At 44.7% G+C, this 13,685-nt stretch overlaps 1 protein-coding gene across 1 annotated transcript in view; it reads left to right on the top strand.

The window, feature by feature from the left end:
* The window catches only part of ADAMTS15 (ADAM metallopeptidase with thrombospondin type 1 motif 15), a 145,765-nt gene that overhangs the window by 96,099 nt on the left and 35,981 nt on the right, over positions 1-13,685 (top strand). Inside the window, exons 3-4 of the mRNA XM_073570054.1 lie at positions 10,669-10,836; positions 11,834-12,117. Coding sequence (XP_073426155.1) covers positions 10,669-10,836; positions 11,834-12,117 — 452 coding nt within the window. The remainder of the gene's footprint in view (positions 1-10,668; positions 10,837-11,833; positions 12,118-13,685) is intronic.

Below are 13,685 nucleotides of genomic sequence, written 5' to 3'. Positions count from 1 at the left end.
GAGAGGAGTAGGGAGTAGTGTGGGCTGATTGAGAGGAGGAGGGAGCAGTCTGGGAATATAGAGATGAGGATGAAGCAGCTGTGACTATGGAGAGGAGGAGGGAGCAATCTGTGACTATACAGAGGAGGAAATAGCAGTCTGAGACTATAGAGAGGAGGAGCGAGCAGTCTGGGACTATGGAGAGGAGGGAGCAGAAATTTTTCTTCACCATTGAATGCAATCTCTGTGTTCTTATTAGTTACATGTTAGCTCTTCTTGTGTGACCTGCAGTTTTATACTATCAAGGTATTAATAACATGTCATCTCCTTTGAGAAACAAGTCATATGCTCCAACATCCCTTCATGATTATGTTCTGCAGCAGATTACATGGTATTCTGCTTTCTGACAGTACGCAAACCTCACCCATTAGGGGGAAGTATTTCCTGTAAATGATAAAGTTTCCCTGAATATTTATATGTACAGTTGAAACCAGAAGTTTCCATCCACAATATATAAAAGACACATCTGCATGTTTTTCTCAATATCTGGTATGAAATCAGAATAAACCTTTCCCATTTTAGGTCAATTAGAATTACCATAATCTAATATAAAGCTCAATGTGTGTGTGTGTGTATGTATGTGTGTAAGTCCGAGATTGGCAATCGCACCGTCGCAGCTACAGCCACAAAATTTTGCACAGTCACACGTCTGGACCCCGAGAGCGTCATAGGCTATGTTGTGAGGCGAAATTTTAACCCCGCACATTCTAATTCACCAAACAATTTTGCCTATTATTCTTATCATTTCTATGGTGTTATCGTCCTTATGTAAAGCTGGAAATAACACAATTTATTACTGTGCCAACACAGACCACCCTCTGACACAGACTGCAGGGGGAGCCCAGTATCACACAGGATAGGATTGGATACACGGCTCAGGAGTCAGTATCACACAGGATAGGATTAGATACACGGCTCAGCAGTCAGTATCACATAGGATAGGATTAGATACACAGCTCAGCAGTCAGTATCACACAGGATAGGATTAGATACACAGCTCAGCACACAGTATCGCACAGAATAGTATTAGATACAGGGCTCAGGAGACAGTATCACACATAATAGGATTAGATACACAGCTCAGCAGTCAGTATCACACAGGATAGGATTAGATACACTGCTCAGCAGTCAGTATCACACAGGAGAGGATTAGACAAACGGCTCAGCAGTCAGTATCACACAACATAGGATTAGATACACAGCTCAGCAGTCAGTATCACACAGGAGAGGATTAGATACACGGCTCAGCAGTCAGTATCACACAGGAGAGGATTAGATACATGGCTCAGCAGTCAGTATCACACAGGAGAGGATTAGACACATGGCTCAGCAGTCAGTATCACACAGGATAGGATTAGATACACAGCTCAGCAGTCAGTATCAAACAGGAGAGGATTAGATACACGGCTCAGCAGTCAGTAACACACAGGAGAGGATTAGATGCATGGCTCAGCAGTCAGTATCACACAGGATAGGACTAGATACACAGCTCAGCAGTCAGTATCACACAGGATAGGACTAGATACACAGCTCAGCAGTCAGTATCACACAGGATAGGAATAGATACACGGCTCAGCAGACAGTATCACACAGGATAGGATTAGATACACAGCTCAGCACACAGTATCACACAGAATAGTATTAAATACAGGGCTCAGCAGACAGTATCACACAGAATAGGATTAGATACATGGCTCAGCAGTCAGTATCACACAGGATAGGATTAGATACACAGCTCAGCAGTCAGTATCACACAGGAGAGGATTAGACACACGGCTCAGCAGTCAGTATCACACAACATAGGATTACTTTAGATACACAGCTCAGCAGTCAGTATCACACAGGAGAAGATTAGACACATGGCTCAGCAGTCAGTATCACACAGGATAGGATCAGATACACAGCTCAGCAGTCAGCATCACACAGGATAGGATTAGATACACAGCTCAGCAGTCAGTATCACACAGGATAGGAATAGATACACAGCTCAGCAGACAGTATCACACAGGATAGGATTAGATACACAGCTCAGCACACAGTATCACACAGAATAGTATTAGATACACGGCTCAGCAGACAGTATCACACAGAATAGGATTGGATACACGGCTCTACAGTTAGTATCACACAGGATAGGATTAGATACATGGCTCAGCAGGCGGTATCACACAGGATAGGATTAGATACACGGCTGAGCAGTCAGTAACACACATGATAGGATTAGGTACACGGCTCAGCAGTCAGTATCACACAGGATAGGATTAGATACACGGCTCAGCAGACGGTATCACACAGGATAGGATTAGATACACTGCTCAGCAGTCAGTATCACACAGGAGAGGATTAGACAAACGGCTCAGCAGTCAGTATCACACAACATAGGATTAGATACACAGCTCAGCAGTCAGTATCACACAGGAGAGGATTAGATACATGGCTCAGCAGTCAGTATCACACAGGAGAGGATTAGATACATGGCTCAGCAGACAGTATCACACAGGAGAGGATTAGACACATGGCTCAGCAGTCAGTATCACACAGGATAGGATTAGATACACAGCTCAGCAGTCAGTATCAAACAGGAGAGGATTAGATACACGGCTCAGCAGTCAGTATCACACAGGAGAGGATTAGATGCATGGCTCAGCAGTCAGTATCACACAGGATAGGATTAGATACACAGCTCAGCAGTCAGTATCACACAGGATAGGACTAGATACACAGCTCAGCAGTCAGTATCACACAGGATAGGAATAGATACACGGCTCAGCAGACAGTATCACACAGGATAGGATTAGATACACAGCTCAGCACACAGTATCACACAGAATAGTATTAAATACAGGGCTCAGCAGACAGTATCACACAGAATAGGATTAGATACACGGCTCAGCAGTCAGCATCACACAGGATAGGATTAGATACACAGCTCAGCAGTCAGTATCACACAGGAGAGGATTAGACACACGGCTCAGCAGTCAGTATCACACAACATAGGATTACTTTAGATACACAGCTCAGCAGTCAGTATCACACAGGAGAAGATTAGACACATGGCTCAGCAGTCAGTATCACACAGGATAGGATCAGATACACAGCTCAGCAGTCAGCATCACACAGGATAGGATTAGATACACAGCTCAGCAGTCAGTATCACACAGGATAGGAATAGATACACAGCTCAGCAGACAGTATCACACAGGATAGGATTAGATACACAGCTCAGCACACAGTATCACACAGAATAGTATTAGATACACGGCTCAGCAGACAGTATCACACAGAATAGGATTGGATACACGGCTCTGCAGTTAGTATCACACAGGATAGGATTAGATACATGGCTCAGCAGGCGGTATCACACAGGATAGGATTAGATACACGGCTGAGCAGTCAGTAACACACATGATAGGATTAGGTACACGGCTCAGCAGTCAGTATCACACAGGATAGGATTAGATACACGGCTCAGCAGACGGTATCACACAGGATAGGATTAGATACACTGCTCAGCAGACAGTATCACACAGGATAGGATTAGATACACGGCTGAGCATTCAGTAACACGAAAGGATTATATACACAGCTCAGCAGAAAGTATCACACAGGAGAGGATTAGGTACACAGCTCAACAGACATCACACAGGATAGGGTTAGATACACAGATACACATGTTTATCAAAAGGCTCTTGAATGAGTTGAAAATAAAATACTATCAATACTTGGGTAATCGTTTAGTTAATTTGTGTTGCAAATCTATAGTGTTGAATATATGATGTGAAGTGTTTTTATGTGCAATATAATCATTATAATTTGCTATAACTAACCACAGTTGGTTACTATGCCCAGACAACGCCGGGCTCTTCAGCTAGTCTAATATATAAAGCTCAATGTGTATGTATGTGTGTATGTCCGGGATTGGCATCTGAACCGTCGCAGCTACAGCCACAAAATTTGGCACAGTCACACATCTGGACCCCGAGAGCGTCATAGGCTATGTTGTGAGGCGAAATTTTAACCCCGGGCGTTCCAATTCACCAAACAATTTTGCCTATTATTTTTATCATTTCTATGGTGTTATCATCCTTCTGTAAAGTTGGAAATAACACAATTTATTACCGTGCCAACACAGACCACCCTCTGACACATCTGATGATGTCTGTCATCCCCTGAGGAAAAAGTAACTATTACTTTGAAATGCGTTGGGAATAAAACAATAATCTTTCATCTTAATTGGAATTGTGTCCGTTGTTTGGCAGCGCACGAAGTCCATAAAAAAAAGTTCCATATGGTTTTATGAAAAGTGCCTTGTTCATCTGTACAAACAATTATACGCAAGTACAAATAAGATGGGAATGTCCAGCCATCATACAGCTCAGGAAGGAGACAGGTTCTGTGTCCCAGAGATGAACGTGTTTTGGTCCGACATGTGCACATCAACCCAAGGACAAAAGCAAAAGACCTTGTAAAGATGATGATGGAAACTGGTAAGATTGTGTCAATATCCATGGTGAAACGAGTACTGTATCAACATGGGATGAATGGCCACTCTGCCAGGAAGAAGCTATTACTACAAAAGAAACATAAAGTCAGATTAATGTTTGCAAATGCACACAGGAACAAAGACCTTAATTTTTGGAGGCATGTCCTGTGGCCTGATGAAACTAACATTGAACTTTTTGGGCATAATGACCATTGTTACGTTTGGAGGAAAAACGGAGAAGCTTGGAAGCCTAAGAAACTGTGAAACACGGGGGTGGCAGCATCATGTTGTGGGGTTGTTTTGCTGCAGGAGTAACTGGTGCACTTCACAAAATAGATGGCATCATGAGAAAAGAAGATTATGTGGCAATACTGAAGCAACATCTGAAGACATCAGCCAGGAAGTTAAAGCTTGGGTGGAAATAAGTCTTCCAAATGGACAATGACCCCAAGCATACTGCCAAAATGGCAGCAAAGTGACTTCAGGATAACAAAGTCAATGTTTTGGAGTGGCCATCACAAACAAAGCCCTGATCTCAATCCTACTGAAAATGTATTGTGAAAGCTGAAAAGGCCGGTGCGAGCAAGGTGACCTACAAACCTTCATCAGTTACACCAGTGTTGTCAGGAGTAAAGGGCCCAAATTCCAAGAAGCTTGTGGAAGGAGGTCCCAATCGTCTCACCCAAGTCATTCAGTGTAAGGGCAAAGGTACCAAATAGTAATGAGATGTATGGAAACTTTTGACTTTGCAGTAAGTAATAAAGATGCCTTAAACATTCTCTCTCTCTCATTATTCTGGCATTTGGCAAATATTACTAATTATGGTAATCCTAATTGGCCTAAAACGGGAAAGGTTTATTCTGATTTCATGTCAGATATTGAGAGAAACATGCAGAGGTGTCTTTTATATAGTGGGTGGAAACTTCTGGTTTCACCTGTAAGTGCTCAAGTCCAACTCTTGTGTCCGTGTCAGGGCAGATTAAGCCCAGTCTGGTCCATAACATTTCTGGAAATGATAGATCCTGTGACCAGATCAGCGGCACATTGTGTACAGCGCCTAAATATAAAAGATTCACACCTCACATGTGTTAACGCCGTCACATATAGTACACATCTGTACTTAGTGTAAGGCGGAAAGTTATGACTTCTGTGTGCCATCATAGGAGAGTGAATAATTATGCACTTGGTTATTTTGGTATGGATGAGCAAATCACAGAATCTCAGTGAGAACTTCAGTCTGGGTTTTGAGCAGATCATTATTATGAATTATTCCCTAATTTGCGCCACTAATTCCACAGCTTCATTACCATCACTGTCCCCATCGGGGCTCACAATCTACATTCACTATCATTCTTTGTAGTGTGTGAGGAAACTGGAGAACCCCTAGGAAAACCATGAAAATAAGAGAACATACAAACTCCTTGCAGATGTTTTAACCCAGGATCCCGGTGATAACCACTGAGCCATCGTCCATCCCTATATATAGTACAGTGCTAACCACTGAGCCATTTTGCTGCCCTGTATATAGTACAGTGCTAACCTCTAAACCACTGTGCTGCCCTATATATAGTACAGTGCTTACCACTGAGCCATTGTGCTGCCCTATATATAGTACAGTGCTAACCACTGATCCATCATGCATCCCTATATATAGTACAGTGATAAACACTGAGCCATTGTGCGGCCCTGTATACAGTATAGTACAATGTTAACTAGTTAGCCATCGTTCATGCCTATATATAGTACATTGCTTACCACTGAGCTATTGTGCATGCCTATATAAAGTACAGTGCTATCCGCTGAGCCATTGTGATGCCCTGTATATTGTACAGTGCTAACCACTGAGCCATCATGCATCCTTATATATAGTACAGTGCTAACCACTGAACCATTGTGCATCCCTTTATATAGTACAATGCTAACCACTGAGCCATTGTGCATCCCTTTATATAGTACGGTGCTAACCACTGAGCCACTGTGCATCCTTATATATAGTACGGTGCTAACCACTGAGCCATTGTCCATCCCTATATATAGCACAATGCTAACCACTAAGCCATCATGCTGCCCTGTATATTGCACAGTGCTAACCACAGAGCCTTTGTGCTGCCATGTATATAGTACAGTGCTAACCACTGAGCCATTGCGCATCCTATATATTGTACAGCGCTAACCACTCAGCCATCATGCATCCCTATATATAGTACAGTGCTAACCACTAAGCCATTGTGCACCGTTATATATAGTACGGTACTAACCAGTGAGCCATTGCCCATCCCTATATATAGTACAGTGCTAACCACTGAGCCATCATGCTCCCCTGTATATTGCACAGTGCTAACCACTGAGCCTTTGTGCTGCCCTGAATATAGTACAGTGCTAACCACTGAGCCATTGTGCATCTCTATATATTGTACAGTGCTAACCACTGAGCCATCATGCTTCCCTATATATCATACAGTACTAACCACTGAGCCAGTGTGCATCCCTATATATAGTACAGTGCTATCCACTGAGCCATCGTGCATCCCTATATATAGTACAGTGCTAACTACTGAGCCATCGTTCATCCCTATATATAGTACAGTGCTAACCACTGAGGCATTGTGCATCCTTATATATAGTACAGTGCTAACCACTGAGCCATCATGCTGCCCTGTATATTGCACAGTGCTAACCACTGAGCCTTTGTGCTGCCCTGTATATAGTACAGTACTAACCACTGAACCATCGTTCATCCCTATATATAGTACAGTGCTAACCACTGAGCCATCGTGCATCCCTATATAAAGTACAGTGCTAACCACTGAGCCATTTAGCATCCTTATATATAGTACAGTGCTAACCACTGAGCCGTCATGCTGCACTGCATATTGTACAGTGCTACCCACTGAGCCATGGGCCATAGTCTTGACATCTCAAACAATTTTACAAAGGGGAGGCCAATTGCAACATCCAAATGTGCAAATCCAATTGCCAGATGAGATGCATCTACTACATAGTGACTTGAGGGAGTGAATAGTTTCCCTTGTGCACAATGAATGTTAATTGCACCAGTCTTCTTATACAAAAACATGGACAAAAAATGAAGTACTGTATATGGTAAAAGGAAAATCTCTTCTCGTTGTGTGTCTGTTACTGTGAGTGGGGGATGGACTAACAGATATTGTCATGATTTAGGCCAGTTTCACACGTCAGTGTCTCCGGTACATGTAGTGACAGTTTTCTCACGTACCGGAGACACTGACACACGTAGACACATTCTAATGCATGTGTCTATGCAGATGTCAGCGTGTTTTCATGGACCGTGTGTCCGTGTGCAAAACAAGCTGACATGTCCGTTTTTGTGCAACAGCACGGATCACACGGACCCATACAAGTCAATGGGTCCGTGTAAACACGTACTGCACACGGATGGCGTCTGTGTGCCATCCGTGTGCGTTTTTAGGAGTCATAGGGTTAATATTGAAACCAATTATTTCACTACACGGACAGCATACAGATCACACACGGATGGTACACACGGAGATACGGATAGCACACGGATCACACACGGATAGCCTACGTATCCACACGGAGACACGGATAGCTCCGGTACCGGAATTATCTGGACGTGTGAAACCGCCCTTATAGAGTTGCGTAGCTGTGAATGACATGGTGTGAGCGGAGCCTTCCTGCAGTGATCCGCAGGCCGTGGAGTGATGCCACCTTGTCTTACACAGGGATGAGCACATGGAAAATAGCAAATAACACTGAATCACAGCTGAAGGTTTGGTATTTTTACACAGTGAAGAAACTCTGTAGCACCTCACAAATATAGAGACACCTCCATTCTTTCTCATCTGTGGCCATTGTGGCGCTTAGTAATTCTTGTATTCTGATCTGCAAGAATTTATTCTTTATAAACACGTCACTAAATTGTTTACATCTGCACTCAGAAAAGTGTGTCAGTGACCTCCATCAAATCTCTGGCAATATTCAGTACAGCAGCAAAACCATAGTGGCCATAGAGGGCCGGGAGCACTGTGCCTTTTAATAATTAGTCTCTACAGGATTCATACAGGGATTTCTAGGTGCATGGATTCTGCATCTTACAGCCATTGACAGTTAGTGAGGGCCTTCACTAGTTGATATAAGGTCCCGTCATGGGGTCTATTCACACCCCTGATGCATGGTCACTAGTTCACAAAACACAAACATAGGGTTCCATATCTGCAAGCTAAGAGCTAATTTTTCTATGCAAATGTGCAGATCTCTCCACCTCCATTAAGTTAGGAGAGAGCAGAATGAAACATCCAGGCATAAGTAATATTAATGTCAGGAACACCGCACTGCACTTGCTCACCGAGCCAGTGCGCATGTCCTGAGTACAAACCTGTGCCCAAAGATACCTGTGGAGCGGGGCAGCAGTGGTGACGATGCATGCTCCAGGCTCACAGGACCTGTGTCACTGAAGGTAGAAAGCAGTGAAGGACCTACGATCATGTGACTGCAGGGGGCGGGGCTTAGCATCCTGCTGCTGGAGATAAGTGCAGGATTCTACTACAGGGATCCTAAAATCAGACAAATGGGGGTCATACACAGAGAGGGCAGCGCGGTACCAGAGGGACAAGCAGAGTGTAGTCAGAACATAAGCAATGAGTCATACACGGATATAGCAGCACAGTACAAGATGGGCAATCAGAGACTAGTCAGGACATAGGCAATGAGTCAGAAACCAGAGAAGCAGATAAACAGTGCAGAATCAAGAGACAAACTCACAACAGGGGACAGACCCGGGTCAGAACCATGTAAGCAAGCTAGAAGACAATCAGAAGGCACAGGCACACAGGGGTCACCACACTCGGCCAAAGGCAAAAGTATAACTGACAGGGATTGGAGTCTCCCAGGGCTATAAGAAGCTCTCCTTGAGCCAAAGAGAGGCTACAATAATTAACCCCCCGCGTGCAGGTCAAGCCTGCACTGAGCTCAAGACATTAACCCCTGACGTGCAGGTCAAAACCTGCACTGAGATCATGACAATTAATACGACAAAGTAAAGAAAAAGAATAATAATGTGCTGACTGGTCACATACATAACAACACATATCTTCCACGTACGAGTTACAGGTGCAGTGATCCTGCATAAGACTGAACATATTTCACTTTTTTCCTGTTTTCTCTAGTCTTCCCTCATCCAACATGGTGTATCCCAGTGATGAGTTGGAAGGGCATGGCTGTGACTACATCAACAGGATACTTCTACACATGGATTAAATGTGAGGGACTCACATCCATGTATATCCACCTAGAACAATCAAAAACCTCCATTTGTGCATCTCAAATTATTTTCTTCATTCTATTCTTCCTCTTCTCAAGAAGGCGAACATAAAATCCAAAAGAATTTATCTGCTTGGCAGATGCTTTTGAATCGCTCACCTGCCAAACATTGCCACACTAGAGTCTGGGAAAGTGACCACTTCTGCAGTACCTGCCATACCTGCCAGTTTCCTGCTGTCACTTAGATGAAGCATAAATTGCTTGAAAACAGCTGAACAGAATTGTTGTTTTTCTTGAGGGTAGAAAAAGATCAGGGATTTCTATTTCTTGGAGACATTGTTTTATTTTAGGGTGAAAGGTTCCTCCATGATACCTGACTGGGGTTATGATGCAGCTCCATGATTGGCAGCTCTAGAGTAATGGAAGCAGAGATGGCGTTATGCGCATGGACATCACTGAAGATCAATGCTGAACATGTATGTCAGTTATATACATTCTGTGTGAGTGTCGCGCCTGTGCTTGTGTGATTTTTCCCTTGCATTTTTGGGTTTATCCTTGTACCCATGGTAGTACCACCCAGCTATTGAGGAGAAGGAGCATTCATTTTCTCTTCTTTTACTTAAGTTTTGTTGTCCTTGAATTGTGGACTGATCATCCCCTAATAATGTAGAGAATTCCTCCTATCTCCCAGGATTCGCAGCCTCCCCTCCTCCTCATCAAATACATTACACATGTTTGTACAATTTAGGGAAAAAAAATAACTGCAGGATGAGGGAAGTAAATCACAATTGCTCAATATCCCATTTCATCAGATTTGCAGTGCCATAAATAAGGCAGCTATAAAAGTCTCACTGTCTCCTTCCCTGACTGCATTCTCCTCTCCATAGGTCACGTGTTCAACATGCCACATGACAATGTCAAGGCCTGCGAGGAGGTGTTCGGGAAGTTGAAGGAAAACCACATGATGTCGCCCACATTGATCCAGATTGACCGATCCAATCCATGGTCTGGGTGCAGTGCTGCCATCATTACAGACTTCCTGGACAATGGGCATGGTGAGGATCATTCTCCATAAATGAGTGACCCAATGGTGAGCAGAGACTACTCTGGGCCCCGGGACTGAGGCCTCCTACATATAGGTTTGTGTATTACATTGGTGGTACAGGACTTGCTATGGGCCCTCAGTAACCACTGTACAGTACAGCAGGGGCCACAGGATGATGTGTGATGATGCCCATGTTGCCATACAGATACTTCTACTGACAGCCATTGCTTGTTGGGGGAGGTTTGTACGAGGCCCTATAGGAAGGGCAGTGCTGTGCAGGGTGTGGCGGTGAGGAGTGATCTGGCCCAAGTTTAGGAGGCACTGGGCTGTGAAGTGAGGAGTACACTGACAGCTGGGTCCAGTCCCTAATGGTTTCCACAGCTGAATGGTTTAGTGCACGCTCTGACTCGGCTCTGACGCCTCTTTAAACAGTTTACTCTTGGCATCTGGTTGCATTTGTAAACTTAACACGAGATCTGGATTTAATGTACTGACGGGTGGAGTCTGAGGGAGTGACTCGACACTGGGGTGACGGCTCCTTCATTTTAGGGGTCATGAGATGGGAAAATGAGATCAGTAGACTAACCCCTCAATGGCAGCTCCACCTATACCGATACTACAGGTAATTATTGGCAGTAGCAGCTGTTCCTGTAAAGTTGTAGGTTGCAGAGTTCACACTGGAGATCCAATATTCTTACTGATTATGCTGCTGGTGGCGCACTTTCATTGGGATCTATGGAAAAGATGTGCGATAAAGAGTGGTGGAAAGTGGTACTGCAAGTGAGAAAAGCAGCCAGCCCTACCTGCAGGATAGAGACTCACCTGAACTGGTACCACATATCCTGCTCCGTCCTCCTGCGGGTATCAGTCATGAATATCACAGCGTATATACTTATAGATGGCTCCGCATTGTATACCGGGTACCGTATACAGTATGGAGAAGCGTCCACCACTTTGCAACCTCTTCTGTTCTTTCAGGTGTTACTTCTACCTCTCCTTTGGTTTAGGTGATTGTCTCCTGGATGAGCCGGCAAAGCCAATATCATTTCCAGAAGAGCTCCCGGGGATCAGCTACAGCCTGAACCGACAGTGTGAGCTCGCCTTTGGTCTGGGATCCAAGCCTTGCCCCTATATGCAGTACTGCACCAAGCTGTGGTGCACAGGCCGAGCCCGTGGGCAGCTGGTGTGCCAGACACGACATTTCCCTTGGGCGGACGGTACCAGCTGCAGTGATGGCAAGTTCTGCCTGAATGGATCATGTGTGGAAAGACACAGCAGCAAGCGATACAAGGTGAGGCATGGCTTAGGGTGCGGCACTGCCAGCAAACCGTGCACCGAGAGGCGGCATGCTCTCTACAGTTCATGCACATTACCGATGCATCCATGTATATACATAAAGATGACCCAATATACAGTACTGTGCCAAAGTGGCTGCAATGTCAGAAGGATTCAACAAATGGAAGTGATAATAGTTTACATCTTGTTAATTTATAAAAAGAAAGTGAATAATTCTGAGTCCCATCAGTATCTGGTGACTGCCCGTCATCTCCATCATCAGTATCTGGTGACTGCCCGTCATCTCCATCATCAGTATCTGGTGACTGCCCGTCACCTCCATCATCAGAATCTGGTGACCGCCCGTCACCTCTATCATCACTACCTGGAGACCACCTGCCACTTCCATCATCAGTATCTGATGACCGCCCGTCACCTTCATTATAAGTATCTGGTTACCGCACGTCACCTCCATCATCAGTATCTGGTGACCGCCTTTCTCCACCATCATCAGTATCTGATGACCGCCCATCACATCCATCATCATTATCTTGTAACTGCCCATCACCTCCATCATCAGAATCTGGTGACCGCCCGTCACCTCCATCATCACTATCTGGAGACCACCTGCCACTTCCATCATCAGTATCTGATGACCGCCCGTCACCTTCATTATAAGTATCTGGTTACCGCCCATCACCTCCATCATCAGTATCTGGTGACCGCCTTTCTCCTCCATCATCAGTATCTGATGACCACCCATCACATCCATCATCATTATCATGTAACCGCCCATCACCTCCATCATTAGTATCTGGTTACCGCCCGCCTTCTCCATCATTAGTATCTGATGACCACCTGTCACCTCCATCATCAGTATCTGGTGACCACCTGTACTCCATCATCAGTATCTGGTGACCCCCTGTCACCTCTCATCAGTATCTAGTGACCGCCCGTCACCTCAATCATCAGTATCTGGTGACTGCCTGTCACCTTCACCTTCAGTATCTGGTGACCGCCGTCACTTCTATCATCAGTATCTGGTGACCCCCTGTCTCCTCCATCATCAGTGTATGGTGACCACCCGTCTCCTTCATCATCAGTATCTGATGATCGCCTGTCACATCCATCATCAGTATCTGATGACCCCTCGTTACCTCCATCATCAGTATCTGGGTGAGCCACGACCATTGTTTGTACAAAGTACGAAAAAACTAAACCAAAACCTGTCACCTCCATCATCAGTGTCTGGTGACCGCCGTCGCCTCTATCATCAGTATCTGGTGACCGCCTGTCTCCTCCGACATCAGTATCTGGTGACCACCTGTCTCCTCCATCATCAGTACTGATGATGGAGGAGAAATGTAAAGTGCTGCGGAATATGTCGGCGCTATAAAAATAAAATTTATTATTATTATTATTATTATTATTATTACTGTATCTGGTGACCGCCTGTCTCCTCCATCATCAGTGTATGGTGACCACATGTCGCCTCCATCATCAGTATCTGGTGATCGCCTGTCACCTCCATCATCAGTATCTGGTGACCGCCTGTTGCCTCCATCTTCAGTATCTGGTGTCCGC

The sequence above is a fragment of the Dendrobates tinctorius genome, unplaced genomic scaffold (genome assembly GCF_039654945.1).
Source record: "Dendrobates tinctorius isolate UK_male_01 unplaced genomic scaffold, ASM3965494v1 ptg000028l, whole genome shotgun sequence".
Classification (NCBI taxonomy): domain Eukaryota; kingdom Metazoa; phylum Chordata; class Amphibia; order Anura; family Dendrobatidae; genus Dendrobates; species Dendrobates tinctorius.
The sequence above is the reverse complement of the archived record's forward strand: the minus strand, read 5'-3'. Positions and strand labels throughout refer to the sequence as shown.